This window comes from Arachis ipaensis, chromosome B1 (assembly GCF_059453495.1).
Source record: "Arachis ipaensis isolate K30076 ecotype BB chromosome B1, ASM5945349v1, whole genome shotgun sequence".
Taxonomy (NCBI): Eukaryota; Viridiplantae; Streptophyta; class Magnoliopsida; order Fabales; family Fabaceae; genus Arachis; species Arachis ipaensis.
This window is the reverse complement of record NC_142436.1, coordinates 1,096,168-1,119,587: the sequence shown is the minus strand read 5'-3', so window position 1 is coordinate 1,119,587 and position 23,420 is coordinate 1,096,168. Positions and strand designations below refer to the sequence as shown.

General features: G+C 29.8%; 4 protein-coding genes across 4 annotated transcripts; 3 read left to right on the top strand and 1 right to left on the bottom strand.

Moving 5' to 3' along the window:
- Positions 1 to 1,503: 1,503 nt before the first annotated feature.
- Positions 1,504 to 6,240, top strand: LOC107628218 (cytochrome c1-2, heme protein, mitochondrial). The gene is made up of 8 exons (XM_016331015.3): positions 1,504 to 1,660; positions 2,661 to 2,728; positions 4,254 to 4,468; positions 4,614 to 4,893; positions 4,981 to 5,052; positions 5,476 to 5,592; positions 5,707 to 5,772; positions 5,856 to 6,240. Exons 2-8 carry the CDS (start codon positions 2,672 to 2,674, stop codon positions 5,970 to 5,972), a joined length of 924 nt encoding a protein of 307 aa, XP_016186501.1. The 5' UTR covers positions 1,504 to 1,660; positions 2,661 to 2,671; the 3' UTR covers positions 5,973 to 6,240.
- A 1,942-nt stretch (positions 6,241 to 8,182) lies between these two features.
- LOC107628107 (choline/ethanolaminephosphotransferase 1) lies at positions 8,183 to 14,140 on the top strand. Its single transcript, XM_021111822.2, has 20 exons — positions 8,183 to 8,336; positions 8,790 to 8,983; positions 9,473 to 9,482; positions 9,582 to 9,632; positions 9,908 to 9,985; positions 10,243 to 10,318; positions 10,406 to 10,428; positions 10,512 to 10,612; positions 10,931 to 11,025; positions 11,129 to 11,197; positions 11,579 to 11,648; positions 11,760 to 11,823; positions 11,904 to 11,944; positions 12,060 to 12,144; positions 12,283 to 12,345; positions 12,712 to 12,770; positions 12,852 to 12,904; positions 13,152 to 13,224; positions 13,411 to 13,456; positions 13,828 to 14,140. The coding sequence occupies exons 2-19, from the start codon at positions 8,847 to 8,849 to the stop codon at positions 13,430 to 13,432; spliced, it is 1,170 nt and encodes a 389-aa protein (XP_020967481.1). The 5' UTR covers positions 8,183 to 8,336; positions 8,790 to 8,846; the 3' UTR covers positions 13,433 to 13,456; positions 13,828 to 14,140.
- Positions 14,141 to 14,782: 642 nt separating this feature from the next.
- Positions 14,783 to 16,481, bottom strand: LOC107643853 (transcription factor bHLH10-like). Its single transcript, XM_016347605.3, has 3 exons — positions 16,137 to 16,481; positions 15,289 to 15,708; positions 14,783 to 14,866 (listed from the first exon to the last, which is right to left on the bottom strand). The coding sequence occupies exons 1-3, from the start codon at positions 16,479 to 16,481 to the stop codon at positions 14,783 to 14,785; spliced, it is 849 nt and encodes a 282-aa protein (XP_016203091.2).
- A 3,703-nt stretch (positions 16,482 to 20,184) lies between these two features.
- Positions 20,185 to 20,916, top strand: LOC107643841 (uncharacterized). The gene has a single exon (XM_016347595.3). It carries the CDS (start codon positions 20,359 to 20,361, stop codon positions 20,914 to 20,916), a length of 558 nt encoding a protein of 185 aa, XP_016203081.1. The 5' UTR covers positions 20,185 to 20,358.
- The last annotated feature ends 2,504 nt before the right edge of the window (positions 20,917 to 23,420 follow it).

Here is a 23,420-nt window from a genome sequence, read left to right as displayed (position 1 = left end):
TTTTTATTTCTATATCTTTGTACTATTTTAGATATCAAATACAATAGACGAATATATATAAAAATTTTAATTACCTACTCTGTTGATGTTTACGTTGGTCGTCAATATTAAATTATGTGTTAAACCTTTTTAGCGGCGGAAAAAAAGGTTGTACAATTCTATTAAGTCAAAGTAATTTTTTTATGAACCATGTAAAATATGAAGTAAAAATAAAAAAACATAAAATTTGTGAGGTCTATATGTACGTCAAATCAAATCAAATTATTATATTAGTAAACAAATTTATTATACATTTTTTAAAAAATAAATTTTAATTTTTTTAAAATAGACTCAATATTAGTAAAATGAGGATTTCTTTGACAAGAAACAAATAATTAAAGGATATTCTAGTAATTTTGTATTTTAGCTTCTATTTTCTTAATACAAGAATATCAAATGCGAATAAAATTTTATATTTTATACAAAGAATTATTCCTAAAAAATCAACTATTGGATTTTTAAACTTCAAGCACACATATAATATATTTTAAAGAATAATTTTCACAAAAAAAATTAAAAATTTTCAAAACTAACGTTCACTTAAAAAATTGGGTAAAGTACTAAATTGGTTCCCTACGTTTAGACGTAATCTTATTTTGGTTTTTAAGGTTTAAAATATTCTATTTAAATCCAAAAAAATTTCATTTAACTTCAATGTAGTCTTACCGTAAAGTCAAAGTTAAATAATTAACAGAATGTCCTATATGACAGCAATACAAGAATAAGGTCAATAATCTGAAGAACAAGTACAAGCTCTAGAGGCACAAAATCGATTGTGAATGCATCAATATATTTATTTATCATTTTTTTTATAATTTAAATAAAATATTTTCTATAGAACTAAGGAGAATGATAAATAAATATATTGATGCATCACAGTTGATTTTGTGCCTCTGGAACTTATACTTTGTTCTCCAGATTATCGACCTTGTTCTTGTACTGCTGTCATGTAGGACATTCTATTAATTATTTAACTTTGATCTCATGGTTATATTCAATCTAAATGAAACTTTTTTGATTCAAATATGACACTTTAAACCTTAATGACCAAAATAGGATTATACCCAAACGTAGGGACCAATTTAATATTTTACTCTAATTTTTTTTTTATTATTATTGCGATAACTTGAATTTGAGGAACTAAGACATCTACCAAATGAATATGTTAAAGACTAATTCGTCTATATGCACAAAACGAGATTCGAATTCTCAATACGAGTTAACACGTAACTTAAATTGATTATCAATATTTGTTTTTGGTCGTGGGTTGCAAAGATTTATTTTTATTTGTTCACTTGTGTCACCAAAAAATGCTATGGGCTTTTGGCCCATTACTCAATTAGGAATGGAGTCTTCCCTGTAGGCCCAATTCTCTAACCCTAATTTCATACTTGCGCCATTATTGATCTCTCCCAATAGCCCGTAAAATCAAAGCCCAAAAGCCCAAAGCCCAGAGCCAGCAACACTCGTGGCTGCCACAATACAAGCGTTCGTGTCCCAAATCTCTTCTCTCGTCTCTCGTCTCTGCCATTAGTACCTTAGATTTTTCTTCTTCTTCTTCTTCTTCTTCTTCTTCGTTGGATCTATAGAATATCCTCAGTTCCCAATCGAGTTTCGCTTCGTGAGTTTCTATTTTCGTTCTTCTCTCTCTTTGTGTCTTTTTTTTCCTCCATTTTCTTCCGTGAGCTATGTTCAGCTATCACTGTGACTCGGATCTCTGACTCACTTTTGAATTCTGTGTTTCCTCAATTTTACGCTCGCTGTATTTATTTATGTATTTATCTATTTGCATCCGCAACCATTGTAACATGTTCATTTTTTATTTATATTGTTTTTTACCATTTTGGTGCATAATAAAGCTTCGTTCTTTACATGTTATGTTTGTTATTAGGAGATTATTGTATCTGTTCCCATTGAAATCCCCGTGCAATTTTATTTATTTGCAATATGCTGTTGTTTTGTCTAAGGCTGCTGCATTGTTGTGATTATGCAATGCCACACTTTGCCCTTAATTTTTAGGTATCTGTGGTAGTAGCAGTAGTAGACTGAAATTGCATCATTTTATACACATGAATGAATTAAATTCATATGTTATATAATCATTCCATGTGTTCTCTTCTCAAGTTAGTTGGAAAGAGGAAATTTGGAAGTTAGTGTTTTGAATTTGGCAATCCTCCCTTTAAACAGGAAGAGAAGGGTTTGCTATTTTATTAAAAAAAAAAAAAAACTTGATGGAATTTATATACTTTTCAAAAATTAATAGAGGCCCTAATGGCAATCTCAATGTGATTTGAATGCTAATTGCAAAACAGCAGTGATTACCTCTTGGCGTCTTGATGATTCAGGAAACATATGTTACACTCAGAATTAGATTAGATACCTATTTAATGTTTAAAGTGATTCTTTGCCATAATCATCTCACCACAATCCACACTATATGTTCTGCTTAGTTTCTTGTGATCGTTTTCATATTAGAGGTTAAATGTCATAGTTCTTAGTTACATTGTTGCATACCTAGTGATGCTGCCTTTATGACTTTTCCTAATGCTCATTTTATAGAACTTTATCACCCGTACTTGTTTGGATGTAGTATCTTAAAAGTTTTTATGAATGATTTTCAGTGTGAACTGAGATGGCTGGAGGTGTAATTCAGCAGTTATTGAGAAGGAAACTCCAATCTCATTCTCCTGTAAGCATTCTCCTTGCTCTTGAAAGTTTTATTCTACTATTTACTTTTCTAGTCGTTGCTTCAAATAAAAGTTGAGGGCTGAGAAGATGGGAAAATTAACTTCTTTTTGTTAATAGGGGAATGGAATATAGCTGCTGCTTCTTTTCTTTGCCCCTTTTTTGGTGGAGACGAGGGTGTTTAGAGCTTATCTTTACTTAGATTTCCCCTTTTAGCAATGTTTTCTTTTGAAGCCATACAACATCACTTATTACAAATTTCTCATTTGTGCAATAATTTTGTTTAGCTCATCAAACTTAGTAATTCCAGTACTGTTAAGTTAATGTGAAAATAATGTTGAATAGAAACCAATACCATATCATTAATCTAATAAATTGAAGCTCTTGGATTCGAAAGCTTATGCCTACAATTGTAGTTTATAATTTACTTCTCATAGGTTTGGACTTCCCCCTTTGCAAGGAACTTGCACTTGAGCCTTTTACACACAGAATTTGTTCTGGTCTTGCTTCATCACACACATCCTTTCAGTTTGAATATGTGTTCTATTTCTGTTTATATACTACCTATATACACATGAAACTTCTCATGGGACCTCATCATGGGGATTTCTTCAATGAAGTTCAGTGGAAATATTTTTGTTTTCTTTTTTTACACCTTATCACAAGCTGGGTGGGTAAAATGGAGAAGTGCTTTGATTGTTATTTGTGATAGAAAAGTATCACACAACTATAGTTCATAGGACATGTGATGTTATATAGGATTGAGTGTTGAGAGATGAAAAGAGAAGAAGGAAACAAGGATAATAAGTGAATGTTGCTTTGGATGTATGGGTAAACCAGACAAGATAGAGCCAGAAATAAGTACACTAGAGAGAAAGTTAGAGGAGCAGCTATGGCTACGGGAATGAATATAGTAGAATCTTGTCTAGGTGGTCTATTGTGTGTGAGGAGCAGCTATGGCTACAGTAACACACTGACATCTTTTGATTACATAGCTGACCACACCCAGTGAATCAACCTTTGATCATGGTGGTTGTTCTTGCTTACCATCCAATCAAGTGACTTGACCTAAAATGACATAATTCTCTAGTTAATTTTTTATTGTCTTCATGTCTTAAGCTTTATGTATCAAAAGGTTTAAATCTCCATCTGCATCACTTGATGTAGCTGCAACTTCTAACTCGCATTAACTGCCTCAGTTGTGTCATATTGCAAATTGCGGACTAGTTTGGACATTAACCCATTACTCTGGAACAGCATTACAATTTCTATAACACTTTAGAATCTCACTTCTCACGACAATTTCATAGTTTGATTCATTATTTGTAATTTTTACAATTTTGAGTACATATGAAAGCTATTTTCCATTTGAAGTTTTCAGTTGTTGTTTGACATACGATTTAAGCTGTTTTTGCAGACTAGTATGTGCTCTTGCACATGATATTTTCTTTATGATTCTATGAAAATTTGCCTACTATGGAATAAGTTGATTGTATCTTTTGCTGATAGCTACTTGATACTTATTGCAGAATGGTTCTCTTATGTCTTCCATTATGACAAAGAAAGATTATGCTGGCTCTACTGGCAGCAGCTCATTTAGAGCTCTTGCGTTGATTGGAGCTAGTGTCACTGGGTTTTTGGGTTTTGCAACAACAGCATCAGCTGATGAAGCTGAGCATGGCCTTGCATGCCCAAACTATCCATGGCCTCATGCTGGCATTCTCAGTTCATATGATCATGCATCGTGAGTTTTGCCCATTCTTTCCGTATATGTGGATCTTGATAATTCTCTATGCCACCATCATGTATTTGTATCAAATTTCACCTGAATGCTATATAACTATGAATCTAACTCGGGCTTTACTACATTCAAATAATTTGTTGAACAGGATTCGTCGTGGTCATCAAGTCTATACACAAGTTTGTGCTTCCTGCCATTCTATGTCTTTGATATCATACCGTGATTTGGTTGGTGTTGCTTATACAGAAGATGAAGTAAAGGCCATGGCAGCTGAGATTGAGGTGGTTGACGGTCCTAATGATGAGGGTGAAATGTTCACTCGCCCCGGTAAACTCAGTGATCGCTTTCCTCAGCCATATGCAAATGAAGCAGCTGCTAGGTTTGCTAATGGAGGAGCCTATCCTCCAGATCTAAGTCTTATTACCAAAGTAAAGTCTATTATTATCTGCTAGGAATGTGAAGAGATTTTCTATTGTAATGTGATCTTTAATTATTCTTGCACGTTGTATTTACAGGCTCGTCACAATGGTCAGAATTATGTGTTTGCCCTTCTAACTGGTTATCGTGATCCCCCTGCTGGTGTTTCGGTAAAGTTCTCTCTAAAGACTTGTTGAGAGTTAATACACTTTAACTTACGCATTATGAAGAAGTTATATAGATTCAACTATCTATTGCGTAGTTCAGGCCTAAAACAAACTTTTATAAAATCTGTTGTGGCTTGGAATCTGTGCAAGGAAAGGCAACAACAGCGCAACAATTTTTGTGTCCCTTTTTTGTGCACGAATGACTATAGTATCTGTGCATGATAGACTGGGGTTTGTTGTAGGTTCTTTGACATTTTCCATGATTTTCTTTTCGTATCAATTTACAACTAAGCCTGATGTTTGCCATTTTTACAACTCATGAAATGTTTCTTTTACTTTGCGACTCAAGTTGTTGTCAGTTATGAAGTGTAAAATGTATTTAACCATAGGTAAACTCATTTACTATTGTTTTCTTGAATAACGTAGATTAGAGAGGGTCTGCACTATAACCCTTATTTCCCTGGCGGTGCCATTGCCATGCCTAAAATGCTTAACGATGGTGCTGTTGAATATGAGGATGGTACTCCCGCCACTGAATCTCAGGTATTCTGTGTGTTTAGTATTCCTTTCGGTCAATCTCATCAAGGGAATGTGTATTACATATGAACTACGGGAGAATGGAGGTAATTTTCTTGCTGGTGTTGTGTTTTGCTGCAGATGGGGAAAGATGTTGTGTCATTCTTATCTTGGGCTGCCGAACCGGAGATGGAAGAGAGAAAACTGGTATGTTTCTTATAATATTTTGCTGTTTCCAAAATCAAAGCAGAAAATATCTTAATTTCTAACAAGACTGCTACTATGTGCAGATGGGATTTAAGTGGATATTTGTTCTAACATTGGCGTTGCTTCAAGCTGGCTACTACCGTCGCCTTAGGTGGTCTGTTCTAAAGTCTCGCAAGCTGGTTCTTGATGTTGTCAATTAACCGCCTTCAGGTTTCTTTTTTCAGTTATAAGGAAACAATATTATCATTGGCAGTAATTTTGTCGAATGATTAGTTGCCTTATCTTTGTCAAATTCGTTAATGGAGCTAACTGGAAACGTGTTCAATTTTTGGTTTGAGATGGAAATAAAGCTGTTCCATATAGGAGATTCAGTACTTTACATATTTCCCATGTCTGACCTGTGTATTGTTAGATTCTCCTGGAATCTTGTAATAATATCTTTATTCAGTTTCGTGCTTTTATGGCAAATAACCCCCCGGTTGTGTTTTGCGCCGGCTTAGTCGCAAACTCATCCGACATTACCCGGTTTCGAGTTGCGAAATTTCTCTGAAAACAATGATATTTTGCCATTATCATCATTCAGTTCATGGCATTGAGGCTGAAAAGGCCATTGTGCTTAGCTACATTGAAGGTGTGAACTAAGGCCATGTTTGGGAGGATTGAAATCATTTGTGGCATGTAATGCACTGGTTTACAAAACCTTAGAGATAGTAAAGGGAATATGAAAGAAAAATAGTAATAGGCCATGGTGCATGTTTTTTTTTTTTTTTTTACCAAAGATAGGAGACTCGAACCAGCAACCTCTTAATTGAGTATGGAGAGACTATGCCATTTGAGCTATTACTCATTGGCCATGGTGCATGTTAAATTTCAAACTTTGATGCAAGAAAATTGGAGCATAAATCATTGTTGAGAAGCATGAACCAAATGTAACAGGTTTTTGGCTTTTTAGCTAATATCTACAATTATCCAACAAATTAACTTTTGAGGTATTAGTGACTTTTTAAATTTTGTCCATTAAGTTTCATTTTTCTTATTGAAGAAATAAAATAAATACATGTAAAGACGCCATTAAGGTTAAGGCCGACTAATACGTTTGGAAACGACTTATTTGGTTGAATTTTAAACAATCGAAGTCACACAACGGCATCTACTTAGAAATTAAAATTTGTACATCGTTGACAAGTTAAGAGTGGAAAAAATGATTGCATATTATTTTATTTTCAAGTTGTAGAAACTAATTGCGTTGTAAGTGTTTAACTAAAAGTTTTGTTCGGTAACCAACTTGGGTTGGTTTAGTGGTCAACTCGCTAGTTGGTTTAGTGGTCAACTCGCTAGTCTGTTTAAGCAGATATTAGGTTCGAATCTCGTCTCGTATATGTAGCAATTTATTAGCCTGAAAAATACCGTAGAAAATGTTTTGTTCGGTATATTGAATTGCTTCTCCAAAGAAACATGTATATTTATTTTCTCTTGAAACAAAAATTACTCTCCAAGACTCCAACTAGCCAGCAGGTTAAGTTGTATTTTTAAAATATTAATATATTTATTATCTACTATTTCTACTATCTTGTTTATAAAATGTTCTTTGTTTTATATATTTATTGTTTGTTATAATTTGAAGAATTTGAACTTAAAATCTCATTATTGTGAGATATTTATTATTTTAATTAATCACAAATTTATTAATTACGATACATATTTAATAAATAAATAATTTTTACGTGTCTATTAATACACAAATATTTAAAACTTCATTTTCTTTTAGTATTGTTAAGTGTAGATAAAAAAAACTATGTTGATATAGTTTTCTTAACAATGTTGATGTATATTTTTTTTGAGTTAGAATAACTATATAACATGGATCAAATGTAATATAATATTTTATACAAACATTCAATCATATATTATTATATTAACAAAAATATTTGATTTAACTATTTACAAATAATATAAACATCTAACTTAAATGACAATATAAAATACATAATAATTAAACTCAAAACATTTTTCATGAAGTTAAAAAAAGAATAAAAGGAAATTGTAATACATTAAAGGGGCACCAAACAAGTAAATGTGTCTTAAAATAAAAAACCTACCTTCATCCAAAAATAAATAAATAAAGAGAAAATGAGAAATAGGTCTCTGACTTTTTGTTCTATGGATATTTTTGTCCTTGACCATTGAAAAATACTTTTAAGTCCCTGACCTTCACAAAATTTGGACGGATTAGTCCCTCCATTCAAATGCTTCCGTTAGGGACTGATCTATCCAAATGCCTCCGTCAGGAATTGATCCGTCCAAATTTTATGAAAGTCAGGGACTTAAAAGTATTTTTCAATGGTCGAAAATGTCCGCGGGACAAAAAGTGAAGAACCTATTTATACCTTTCTCATAAATAAAATTAAAAGAAAAATAAAAATTCTTTCTCCATATGAGAAGAGAGAGAGAAGTACCAAACATAGCAGCGAATTCACGCTTTTCAAATCTTCCGCTATTCCTCTCATTCCTGTCTCTCTTTCTCTTTCTCGCTCTTTGGGATCAACGAATCCTGTTTTTGTAGGGTGAGTTTTCAGCACCATTCCTCGATCCTATTCTTTTTCGCTAATTTCTCATTTCCGATGATTCGGTATTTCTCCATTGAACATTCCAATGACTACGAAAATTTGAATGTGTGAATTCTGGTAACTGTGTGTTTGAATGTTCAATTTATGAATTTTTTTTATTCGTTCTTTTAATCTGTGTGTTCCTCCATTATCACTTTTTCAGTGTATTTTTGGTAAATAAAAGTCTGCCTTTTTTGGTTAACTTTAGATCCATTACAAAAGATTCCTCTTTTAAACAGTATAAATTCATTACAAAACATTCTGGCTTTGTCTGAAAACACATCAAGTAGGTTTTGTTGAGTGTGAAATTCAATGTTATTCGTCATTTTGATAATTGAGTATCCAGCAAAAATTACTATATTTAACTTGATCATGTTTGTTCCTTTTTTTTGTTCCTTCCCAATAAAGCAGGTTGTGCTGAGGCCTAGCCGGTAATCGAAGCCGAATTCTGGAGTTTAATCCTTGAAAATGGGTTATATTGGTGCTCATGGTGTAGCAGCTCTGCATAGATACAAATATAGTGGTGTAGACCATTCATATGTAGCCAAATATGTATTGCAGCCTTTTTGGACTCGCTTTGTTACAGTTTTCCCCCTATGGATGCCGTGAGTAATTTCGGTTTTTGAACTAAGGTTCTTTCATTGGTTCTTGTTGTAAATATGAATGCTTGGTTTCATTGCATTTGCCTGTTTTTTCTTAGAAGCTAAACTGTTAAATATTGAGAATTGAAATGAGATATTCCCAGTTTATTTGTTATGTGACAATTCATGACCAAAGTTGCATGATCGGAATCATCAATAGTTTTAAACTGTAATCTGAATTTTGTATGCCATAGTGCTGTAGCTTGTTAATAGACAATAGCACACTTATGTTGATTATAAGTAGATATACATGTTATGTGCTCTGTCTATAACTTTGCCACTCTTTCTTGAGGGCGAAATGCTTTCATCTCCTAATTTATACATTCGTTTGATATATTTTTTTTCTTCTATATTTTCGCTATTGAATTCTGAGTTATTCTATTTCTAACTTGTACCTGGTTCTTCTGTTTACTCCCATCACTTGGCATTGTGGTATTCGTTCATCTTTTGCAGTCCAAACATGGTATACCTTTGCTTCCTCTCTTATTGACGTGTATACTTTACTGTTGCTATCGCACGCGATATCCTTGACACTGATATTCCATGAATTGTTTGGTTGCAGATTACTCTTATGGGATTTATGTTCTTAATGCTCTCTGCATTCATCGGCTATGTGAGTGGACTTTCAATTAATTAAACATTGTACTTAATGCTGAAGTTACAGTACTGCTTATCTTATTTCCAAACACTTTATTTTGATTCTCATTTTACTAGATTAGATGGCACAATGAAACTTTAATTAGTAATGCCCTGGTATTTAAGTGTTTTGACGACTTCTGATTAACTTCATGTGTTGCTGTTTACTTCTTTTGTTTAATTGTTCATTACCTAGCCGAATCTTAGGACATATTCTAATTCAATTTTCGCTTCTGTATATTTTCTATTCAGATGTACTCACCTCAATTGGACACAGCTCCACCAAGATGGGTTCATTTTGCCCATGGCCTACTGTTGTTTTTATACCAGGTCTAGTTAAGTTCTTTCATTGCAAGCATAAATTGCTCCCTTCTTTTGGCTTTTTGAATCCTGTTTATTTAGCTTGTTGAGTAGATCTCATTTCGTGCATCGTACTCTTTTTCCCCTTTTTTTGTATTTTTAATTTTTTGGTCACAAAATTCGTGCAATTCCTGATCAATGTACTAATATTATTTGATACTTAGAATCTTATTTTTCCTATAGGTAATTAACTTTCTTTATTTCTTTAAAATTGATGTGTATGCTAGACATTTGATGCTGTTGATGGGAAGCAAGCTAGACGGACAAGTTCTTCCAGTCCATTGGGGGAGCTGTTTGATCATGGTAATTTACTTGTGTCATGTTCATTTTATCATTTCTCTAATTAACTCCTGTTTAAGACTAACAAAAATATTTAAAACTCTTCTGCAGGATGTGATGCACTTGCTTGTACTGTAAGTTTCTTCACTTTGGCTGTTATATCTAACCTCTAAAATGGAACGAACAAATATGAAAATCTATGAGAACTGTATTTCAGTTTGAATCAATTGCTTTTGGGAGCACGTCCATGTGTGGGAGAGACGCTTTTTGGTTCTGGTTTTTATCTGCTGTTCCGTTTTATGGTGCAACTTGGGAGCAGTAAGTTATTATTCTTTATTATTATTATTATTATTATTATTATTATTATTATTATTATTATTATTATTTGATTCCCTACCTCTTATTTTTAAGGAATGATTATATCCCTTTTGTATATTTAATTGGGAGGGCTATCTATATATTTTATTTTTGATTTTTTAATACTTATGCCACCACCCCACGCAAACCATTTAAAATTTCTGGGTGGTGGAACTGTATCTAAACTTGCACTCCATACACCAGTGTGAATTGAACATCTATTATTTATTGACCATAACATATATAAACTTTTTAATTTTCTTTTAAATTTTGATGTAGCTATTTCACCCATTCACTTATACTACCAGTTATAAATGGTCCTACGGAGGGTCTCATGCTGATATACACCTGTCACTTCTTTACTGCTCTTGTGGGTATGCCCCTTCTCTGGGTTCTGTTTTATTGTACCAACCACCAACACAGTTTTGTTACATTTATGGTGTGGTCTTGTGATTACCTATTATTATTATTCTTCAGGTGCTGAGTGGTGGATTCATGAATTTGGGAAGTCTGTACCTTTCTTAAGCTGGTTGCCTATTGTTTCGGGTGAGATTGTCCTTGTCATGTAATATTTATTATATTTCCTGGAACAAAAGTTTGGACTGTGTCTTGTTTCCGATGCTATTTGTCATATTTTTGGTACTCATGCCAAGTTTTGATCATATTGTAAACATTACATTTAGATTTAGGGTGATATGTTGTATGGGACTGAATTCTGGGTGGTAAAATCCCACATGGACATGAACTTTACACTGCAAATATTAGGATGATTACATGGATGGGTGGATACACAAGATTATATAGGATTATGAACGATTGCATCAGATAAATTTGGGGCAGTGTTGATTATTGAAAGATGGTAGAATCTTGTATTTTTATTGAATAGGTTCTTTCTTAATAATTAGTTTGATTTTTACTGTATTTCAGGGATACCAACATACAAAGCTGCTTTAACTTTGCTGATGGTTTTTGGTGTTGGACCAACAGTTTTTGGCAAGTATGTTTTCTTCAAGTCCAAAATTTTCTTGATTTCTTATAATCAATCTACATAGTTTCATTCCCAAATAAGTGTCTTCAAATGTTAACATTGTATGTTGGTTCAATGCAGTGTGTCTAATGTCTGTAAACTTGTGAGGGCAAAAAATGGAAGCGTGTTACGTGCCTTGGCTATGGTGATACCATTTTCCTTATAGATGATGCTCCCTTCCTTTTCAAATTTTGGTTTGTTCGTTGACACATTTTTCTTGCGCAGCTTTATCCCTTTACCGTCCTTGTTGGAGCAGTTCTCTTGTGGTATAACCTAAGTTGTTCAATTGCTTTTTTGGCTTTTTGGTCATCGGTTTTGTTTATGAGAAACGTTTCTTCTATGCCTTTGTACATATAAGCACATGAGCGATCTTTTATGCAGGGATCATTTGTCGCCATCTGACATCATGGGCAACCACCCGTGTTTAGTAATTATAGGAACAGGACTTGCTTTCGGGTTTCTAGTGGTAAGATTTTTGAGAAACTATCCACGTTTATATGGTTTTTGATATTGCGTTAACATATTAATAACTTTTTTTCTTAGCTTTTGTGTGGACAATCTATTCTATGTTCCAATGTTAACTGAAGAAGGCTTAATTTTGCAGGGAAGGATGATTTTGGCCCATCTGTGCGACGAACCTAAGGGCTTGAAGACTGGAATGTGCATGGTACCAAACTCTTTCATTGGGATGTCTTCTGAAAATTTTCTTTTTTTTTTTTGTTTCTGTTTATTTATTTATTTTTAAAATAATATTTTCTCCAAATTTGGCTATGGTAAACAGAGCTTGTATGGCTGTATTTCAGTATTCTCCAACAAAAAAAAAAGCTACAAATCTTGGAGAAATTATAGCATGAAAAGTTTGTTTCTCTATACCATAGCGTGGAAATATGAAGCATTTACTATCTGTCATGCTATGGTTTTGTTTCAAATTCTGTTTTTTAATTGTTTAGTGCAGGTTTCAAATCTTGTAGTCATTGTTAAAGTTTTGACAGCACTAACAAAATTGATATGTGGTTTTATTTACATTGTGCAGTCCCTTCTGTATCTTCCACTCGCCATTGCTAATGCACTCACGGCAAGACTAAATGATGGGTATGTTTTGTGACTCTACCATTCCAAGTTCTGTTGATTATGATTTTTTGTCGTAGAAACTGATTGGTGTATTTATGGCAGGGTACCATTAGTAGATGAGAGATTGGTTCTTCTTGGTTTTTGCGCATATACAGGTACAGTTATCAAGTTACCGTTTAAACTTTGTCTGATAAAAGAATAAATATTACTGTATTATAGAATGGCAAGGAATAAGAGAAAATGATGACATTTTAAAGGAAAATCATAAAAAAAAAAAAAAAAAAGATGCAGATTATGAACATGAGAAACAAATGCGTTATATTGCTGCTGTTAGTTTACACCATTGGTGAAACTTATATACATTCGCTCTCTGACTTGACGATTTTTGCGCTCTGGACACAGTGACGCTTTACCTGCATTTTGCCACTACCGTCATTCACGAGATCACAAATGCCTTGGGGATATGCTGTTTCAGGTAAATAATAAAATATAAAAAAACATGCTATTGTTATATGTGAATCTTGTGTTGAAATTTTGGATCATTTGATTTGTATGAAAACTAATGTTGACTATTGCCAGATATAGTGTTGTGTGTTTTAGTCTATGACAAGAACAATGCCAATGGTTTTCTTTACTCATTGAATTATCATTTTTATTGCAGGATAACTAGGAAGGAAGCTTGATGTTTTTGGATCATTTTTCTCTAGGTATGAACTCTTAAAATTGTAACTTAAAAAAAAAAAATGTGTCTCAGGGTGTATGTCTTAAAGTTTATTTGATTTTTTTTTTTTTTGTTGAAAACAAAATCAATTTTTACATAGTTGAATAAATGTTTAAAAATAATAAGGATTAAAAAAGAAAGTTTCATTTTTTCAGAAGCTGAAAATAGAAACTTCAAACAAGAATTGGTTTTTTATTCTTTCAATTATATAGAAGAGTTTATTTTTTAGAATCTGTGTTATAGAAACCAATGAATGCACACCTTATGTATATATTTATGCTATCATTCATTTTTATCTCACGTCTTATATATTTGCTTTTCTACTCATTCTGAGTCACTTTAATTTTGTTATTTCAGCTTGCAAATCAGGAAAAATTGCTGGCAAAAAATTTTGGTCTATACCAAATTTCCCAATTTTGATAGAATTGAATTTAGTCATGGTTTTTCAATCAAATCATGGTACTTTGTAATTATTATTTATTTTTATTTTTAATATTAAAAAATGTGCTAATTCCATTTTTTAAAGCCATCTAGAGAAGAAAATTATTTACTCTATTAAGATGGGTCAATTAGATTGTATGTTATCATTCTTCCAAAGTCCTATGATAATTCAATTAGATTGTATGTTACATTTGATTTGCTTTGAACAATGATGGATGATAAGTGCTCATATTATGCTTTGGTGTATTAATAGGTATTAGTGTGCCTATTAATCTATTTTTTATAAATTAAAAATAGATAAGAATAATAATAAATTTGAGATTAGTCAAGATAGTAACTAAGTATGTTTCGTTAACATTAAAAGGTTTAAATTTTGGAGCTAATAAAATAATTTTTTATATACTTTGATTATCTGATATTTATCTTCCATCTAAAAGGATTTTTTTTTTCCTTTTTGACATACTATCTAAAAAAGATGAAAAAAATAAAAGTTTGGTGTTTTTCTAAACATATCGTGTGTTTACCTGTAACTGTAATAATTGTTATCAACAATCAACATAAATTAACTCAAATATAAAGCTAGAATATTATAAGGGATAATGTATCAACAATAAAGCAAAAACTTGATATGTGCTAGCCAAGTGTTATATTTTGAAATAGTAAAACATAGTTTGGAATAATATATATATTTCCATGTCTCACTATATTTTCCTATCCCTTAAAATTAAATGTCCAAAAAACTGTCATGACATAATTAAAAGTGAAAGTAAAGGAATACATATGCTAATTAATTGGAATAACTCAAGCTAGTAATTAACTTTATAGTAAGAAATTAAAGAACCACAGAACTCATTGGTCAAAGTCAATTGCCTCATATTGTTAACAAACTTCTGTCCATGACCTCAATAAGCTTGTTGGCTATGGCACTAGCATATACCGATGAACCTTCACATATCTGAAAAAATAAAAGGGAGAGAAAAAAAAAATTAAAATCACACATAATTTGCCATATAATAAAATCATATTGCTATATTATCATTAGCCAAAAAAAAAAATGACATTAACTTCTGAACTTTTGATTCATGTCTACTTTACATTCCAATTCTTAAGATGCAAAGTTTGATATTTTAACTTTGTCAATTAGTGCAAAAAATTATATATGTTCTGTTAAAATTCTCAAAATTATTATTCTCTTATTAAGGGATGATTTTGTCAATAAAACACATCATGCAAATTCTAATTATATATAACTAATTATGCATATAAAGTGTGATTTTCTTAACATATACATGTATATATATTTTTATGTACACAGTGGCATGTTACAATATTATTAATTAAAATTAAAATCAAACTCAATGATAAATTTACATATACCTTGCTATTGAAGAGAAAGCTGCAGAAATCACCAATGTGGCCACCACCAACATGTTGAAGATCAAGTTTAAGTTCATCAAGAACCTTTGAAGCATAAACTAATATGCAATTATTGTCATTGACCCTCTTCCTTTGAACAATCTTTATTGTTACCTCATTGTCAATGATTCTCACATCAACCTCACTTTCTTTTGATTTTCTTTGTATCCAAGAACTCCTTGTTAGGCTCTCACTATATGATGATGAATTATTCTCATCATCTTCTTTTTCTTCTTCTTCTTCATCTTCAATTTTGAGCTTCTTCTTCACCCTTTGTTTTTCATACCTCTTTTTCTCCACCAATGATTTGAGTTCATTCACTGTTCTTAGAAGCTCTTTGATGTAGTCAATAGCATCTCCTACCACTGATGCTCTATCATTCTTATTGATTTCATTTATTGGTTCCATCAAAAAAAAAAAAAAGGAATTAATTAAGGTCCACAATTTATGCTTATACATATAAAGATTAATTAACTTTGTTATATTATATACTATATAATGTTCTATACTACCAATCAATTATATTATTATATATCATGTATATGTTTAACTTTTGAGACATTTAATGTAACTAATTAACAATTAATAGCATTTAATTAAGTATTATTGGTTTATCCCCATAACAAAACAGAAAGAAAAGAAATTTAAGGTATGCACATAGATTCAATTTATGCACACTAATCAATCAATTATAAAATGTTCTATATATTGATGACAAGTACATTAACTAAATAAACAAAGTTATTTATGGATATGCAAATTAATTAAGAAAATTTGATAATATTATTAAATGTATGAAATAGTTTTACCTTGGTGGAGCTTGGTATGAGTTCTTTCAAAGCATCAAATTTGCCACCCAAATCCACTCTCCTTTGTCTCTCAGTGTTAGTACTACTAAATTGCTTAATATTGTTGTTATTGCTCCTTTTTCCTCCTCTCTTCTTATTAGCCACTTCTTGATGATGATTAGTGAACTCTTCTAGCACCCCATTTTCAAGAACATCTCTTCCATAACCACCGTTTTCTAATTCAACAATAATGTCATTATTATTGTTGTTGTTGTTGTTATTTTCCCCTAATCCAAACACAAAATCACTTCTTGATGTTGTTGGTACCATGTTGTAGTAGCCATGATGATGAAACAACTCCCTCATTGATGATGATGATTGATGAAGCAGAGGAGGTGCTTGAAGGTTCAAATGCAATAATGGGTCATTGAAAACATTGGAAAAATTTGAACTTTCTTGTCCCACAATGATGTTGCTACTACTGCTACTAGGGTTTGGAAGACATGTTATTATGTTGTTGTTGTGGTTTTCAAAGGAGATAGAAGAGTTCTTAGGACTTGTTGGAAAGTGGAGAAGGTTAAGGAGATCTGTTGTTTGTGTTGGAAAACAAGGAAACTGAATATTATTAGTATTATTATTATTGTTCATGTTGGAATAATAATGGTCAAAAGAATTTTGATCATGATGAGTTGAAGTAGAAATAGTAGTATAAGTACTATGATTGTTATTACTATTAGCATCATATTCTTCTACCAAAAGGGTGTTTAAGTAATTTCCAATATTGTTTTCCATTTGTTGATTCTGGCCAATAATAGTTACCTCCTCATCAAATGAATCAACAACTATATTAGTAGTAGAAAGAAATAATTGCATGTTGTTCTTCAACTACTTCATATGGAAGAAAGAAAGAAAGAAAGAGTAGAACAAAACAGATTCTCTGAAAAGCTGCTTTTGTTGTCTGTTGTTGTGATTTTGTACCTTCATTTCACCATTTGGAATTTGGATATATAAACAATTATACAAAGACAATAATTACGAAAAAAAATTATAAAAAAATGTATTTAATATATATACTTTTCTCTCTCTAAGCTTTTGTATAAATATGGTAGAGAAACAGAAACTGAAAGATTGATACTCAGAGACAGAGACTTAGAGACAAAGACTGAAATAAATCTCAGTATTCTGTTTGGTGCAAAGTGGGAGATAGAAATTGAAACGAGAATGATGCTCTAATTTAATTTGTACAAAGGATAAAATTGAAATTAATTAATTGAAATAGGGTATTTTAAGTATAAAATGTTATTAAAATTTCAGTTTTCGTCTCTAAAAATTTCAGTCTCCTGTGTCCCCACTTTTTGGAGGTACTGAAATACTGAAATTTTAGAGACAGAGACAAAAATTTTAATACCAGTCTCTGAGCTAACAAACATGATACTGAATCTCAGTCTTTCAGTCTCTGTCCCAGTACCTCAAAACAAACGCTACCTTACAGTCTTAAAAATAAATTACTTACATAGTATGATTGTTTTTGGAAAAAGTGTTATTTTCTTAAAAGAAATTATATTTAAATAGTGTGTTTTAAGAAATAAAACTTTAATTTATGGATATTTGGGGTTGGATATCGTAAGAATTCATTGTTTTATACGATTATTAAATAAGAAAATGTTTGGCTTTTGCTTTTAGTCTTTTTTTTACAATAATCGAAATTTTCACTATTAAAGAAGTAATTAATTTTTTATTAGTGATTAGATCATGTAACATAACTCTAAATGAGTTGTTTATTATGTTTTTTAAGAGAATAGTGAGTAATTATTGTGAATATTAATGAAGGTATAAATAAATATACATATATTCATATAAAAAGTATTTAATTTTGATATATTAACAATATAAATAATTTTATATAATTATTTAATTAAATTTATATGTTAAAATTTTTTTAAGTAATAAATTTAAAATTATTTATTTTTACTAATATTTCAATAATAATTGATTATTTTTGTAAAAAAATTTTATATTTCGAATTTACAAAATTAAAATTCATATGATATATGCTATAGATATTTAAAGTATGTGAAATGACTAAAAGGGGTCTCATTCTGTTACTTGTTGTACAGAGTGGCGTCATGTGGGCCCTACAAAATGATCTCCTATGATTATGAATCAGATAACACACTTTTTTTAATATAAAAGAAAATATTGAGTTATAATTTCATAATTTTTTATATAAGATTCACCTTCCAAGCCAATGCCTTTTGCATGAAGTACCTACAAGAATATGAGAAGGTGAGACTCTTTAACAACTCAGTATTATTATTTAAAAAAGAAAAGAAAAGAGAAAATTGAAAATAAAAGGAGTGAAAAGGACAAGTGTGATTATGATGTTGTGTGTTTCAGATTAGCTATAAATGAAACACCATATTATAAGAATTTTCGTAATATTTAATTGAAAATTTGTAAAAACTATTTCAAATGTCTTATAATATATTTAAGTTTTAATTATTCTGTTAGTCCTTTAGTTTTGTAAAATTTTTAATTAGGTCTCTATATTTTTTTTAATTGGGTCCTTATATTAATTTTTTTTTCAATTAAGTCCTTCTTAATAGTAATTAGCTTAATTTTATAGGGACTCAACTAAAAAAAAAATAGTACAGCAACCTAAATAAAAGGAAAAAAAAGTGTAGGGATCTAATTAAAAAAAAATTGGTGTAAGGACTCAATTAAAAGAAAAAAAGTATAGAGACCTAATTGAAAATTTTACGAAACTATAGGACCAGCAAAATAATTAAATCTATATTTAACTAATTAATAATAAATATTCACAAGAGCTCTTAATATAACACAAAGTTTCATTTATATATATATAAATTAATTAATTAATTAATTAGAAACACATCTTGACAATGCAGCAATAGTTAGTTAGCTTTTCTGTTTTTTTCTTCCAAGAAAACTGATACTAATTACTAAGAAATTTTGAAACAATTATCCTTAGCTTATACTAAATATAATTTATATTGATAACTGAATTTTGTTACTAAATATAATTTATATTGATAACTGAAACAAAATTAGATTACTAATAATTTTGTTACTAGTCTATATCAATTAATATTTCTAAGAGATATTTATTTAGCGAGTCATATGTATAGATATAATTCATTTTATAATTTTAAAGACTAATCATTCAAATTTATACTATTAATTAATAAATCAAACATATATAATGTATACAACTTAAAATACTTAATAGAAAATTTTTTTTCACTAATGTTGCACCAATTTAGAACTTTTTACATAAGTTTAATTTATCACTATTAGAGTGAGGGAGAAATCTTCCATTAAAAGCAAAGTGCCACGTCAATAACATAAGCTTGCTTAGAAATATAATAATATTAGCAAATGTGTATTTATACGTAGCTTGATATGATTGTTTTCTTGACTTAAAATATTCTATATATATGACTCATAAGTCATAACAATGATGACAACTTCATAACCCTTCTACACAAATCATGTTTTGCGTCTAGGTCACAACTAAATACTTCATATTATTACGGATAAAATATTTTTTTATTCTTAAAACTTGCTAAAATTTTAAAAATATTTTTATATTTTATTTTATTTTAATTTTATTCTAAAAAATTTTAATTTTCAGCAAATATCTCTTAACGACTAATTTTTTTAAAAATTTATGACCAATTCAGCAACAATTTTACAAAAACAATCATCAACACAAGTAAACCAGAGATAATTGTTATGCATTATTGTTAGATTAATCTTAAATTTTTTAAAAATTTAGCTGTAAAGAATATATTTAAGCAAATAATTTTTTTTTTAAATAATAAAATTTAAAAATATTTTTAAAATTTTTGATAAATTTTAAAAATAAAAAATATATTTTTTTCCTATTATTATTATTATTATTATTATTATTATTATTATTATTATTATTATTATTATTATGTATTAAGCCATGAATTATAGTTCTAAGTTATGTCATTATTATTATTATTATTATTCACCAATATAATGTGTCTTAGCTTTCCCTCATCATATTATTGCTCTTGCTTCTTCCTCTCTAAGTCCTCAATAGGGGGAAATAAGAAACCTCTTCTTTTAAACTATGATCATGTCTTCTAATAATCCAAACCCCCTTCATCAACAACAACAATATATTTATTTTTCATCATTATTATTGTTATTTTTATTATTGATCTCTCTTTAATTCTTCACAAATTGAAGCATGGAAGATTGGAACATGCTTGGTGCGGATTGTGTTGTGATATCATGTTGCTGCCAATGTTTAATGTTGCAAATTCTTGTTTATGTTTTGCTCAAGCTTCCATCAAAATTGGTGAGGAAAACAAGAAGATATGTTAAGAAGAAATTTTGTGGTAACAAGAGGATTAGGAGTAGTCTAATTAGTCTAGATCATAGATTAGATCATAGAGAAAAAATATTAATGGGGTCTTCTTCTTCTTATGATGATGATGTTCTTGTGAAAATTCATGACCAGTCTATTAGGTTTCGAGAAGAGATCGTAACGATAGCACTAAGAAATGGTACTTCAGGACGAAATGGTAATAATAACGGGTCGTGTATGGATGAAGTTGAAAAAGTGATGGAAAAATTGTATGAAAATGGAGAGTTAGCATTTGGAAGCTTTTGGGGTCAAAAGGAGCCATGGGGTGTTCCTAAAATTGTCTCTAGTGATTTATTACATAATCATCTCCATAATTGTGATTATGATAATAGTTTTGTACGATATGAAATAATTGAATTAATAAATTATCATGCATAATTATGGTTCTAATTGTGGTTTAAATATACATATATATATATATATAATCCATAACTTAGAGTTTGTATGTAAGACTTAAATCCGAATAAAGGTGTAAAGTATTTATTATTTTAAATTATATTATATTTATTATTTTTATACATATTAAATTTTTAATAGATAAAATGATAAATTAATAGCAGTTTTTTTTTAAGAGAAAAGGGGGCCTAAGGCCCAATTAATAGGACGTTAATAAATTAGTATGCATAAAGTCAAATTTTGAGGTAATTTTTTTCAAAACCTAAACAAAATTGAGGAACTTGTTTAGATCGGAGTCAAATTTTGAGTTTTAGACTAGTGGCTTTGAAGGAACATACATTTTTTCTTTTCCTGAAAATAGTTACCAAATGAAGGACTTTTTTCACTTAAATAAAATAAAAAATTTAGAATTACATACATTTTCTAAATCAAATTCTAACAAACAAATTTCTTTTTCTTATATTTATATAAATCATCCTAGGTCAGTTAACTTTAGGTTAATTTGTTAAACATTACAATATAAAACGATTTATGCTAACTGACGTTAGATGATTTATATAAACATAGAAAGAAAAAATTCGTGTGTTAAATTTTTTTTTTTTTTTTTGGGTGATTCCGTGTGTTAAAATTTAATTTAAGAAATTCATGTAATTATAAATTTTTTATTTTATTTAAGTAAAAAAAAACACTTAAATGAAGTAGAGAAGCTCAATAAGGCCCAATAAGATCATAGTGTAACGTAGCCCAACAAAGCCCAATCAGAAAAAAGCCCAATCTGTATTTTGCTATAGGCATAACAACTAAGGCTGGGTTTGGTAAAGCTTTTGCTTTTTAAAAGTAGCTTATGAAAGCTGTCTTTTAAAAGATAGCTTTTTAAAAGCTGCAGCACTTGCGTTTGGTAAAATCAAATTAAAAATGACTTTTAATAAGTACAAGCACCACAATTGTGTTTGGTAAAACAGCTTTTAAAAGTTGAAAAAATTATAATAAACATGTTTATAACAAAAAATAATTTCTTTTTTCAAATTTTTTAAAAATTTATATAATATTTTAAAATAAAATAATGTTAAAATAAAAAATTCATAATAAATATAAATATAATAAATAAATTCTTTTATTTTTTAACTTTAAAATTTTATATAAGTATCATAAAAATTTATTTTATCAATTAATAAGACTAATAAACATACAATATTATTCTATTCTAGTAGGCCAATAATAATACAGGAACCAGATATATTATAAAAACAAAAGAATAATAGAATAATTAATTAACGTTACTTGAAAAAACATCACAAAAAACAATAAACTGATAATATGATTCATGAATCAAATTTTGGAGTTCTAATTGAATTAATTAACACTTTATTTTGATACTAACTCAAATTTTAGAGACTAATAATTAACATATTTACTTGATTTATTCACTGTACTAATATAAATAGATTTATCATTAGTCAATAATAAAATTTGTATGTAATCCAATGTTAGTACTGGGTACGCTCATTACCCACCTATATATATTGGCTCACCTTTACAGATCACAAAAAATAGGACACTTATCTCAAATAAACTACTCTTATGATTATATATCTATATTTACATATGTATATATATGTTGTTATTATAATTTTGACTAATGTTCATGCAAGGAAAATTTTATGATTGATTTTCTGATCAACCTCTTCCCGTTTCAAAGAACAGAGAAAAACAAACATAATAGATCTACTGAAAAAATACAAAATTAACGCAAAAAAAATAACATAAATAGATAGAAGTTCATACCTAATATGTGATAGAGATGTATTTGTATTGAAATTTGTGAAGATTAGGTTGAAAAATAAAAAATATATGAAGATTGTGTTAGAATTTGTGAAGGTTAGGATGAGAAGTTAGAAATATACGAGGATTTTAATGGCAATATAATAGCGGAAAATATGTGCGGGAAAATGAAAAAAATTTGGTAAGCATAAGCCAGCTTTGAAAAGCTCCCTCCTAGGTGCTTTCAAAAGCACCCCTAACTTTTAAAAGCCGTAAGCACAAGCACTTGGACTTTTTAATTTACCAAACGCAAAATGACGTGCTTGTGCTTTTTAAAAGCACAAGCACCTCTTGAAAAAGCTTTACCAAACCCAGCCTAAGAGTAATTAATCCTGGCTTTCTTTTCATAAATCAAACTCCGGTTAGACTAAGACCAATTCTTACTAATGATTGTAGAGGGATACTGAAATTGTTGCTTTATAATTTTTGGGCTTCGGCCCGTCACAATATAAAAAAAAAAAGTAATTAATGGCTAAAAAAAAGTAAGAGTCATTATTCTTTTACAAAATAGTTTAAAGAAAAAAGAAAATATATAATTAAAACTTTCTACTCCATAAAAAAAATGGAACCCCTCAACAAGAAAACTATCACTTATTTGAATTTTTAATATAGACTTGATAAGGAAAGAAACATATATACTTCCTATGAAATTTTCAAGTTACTAA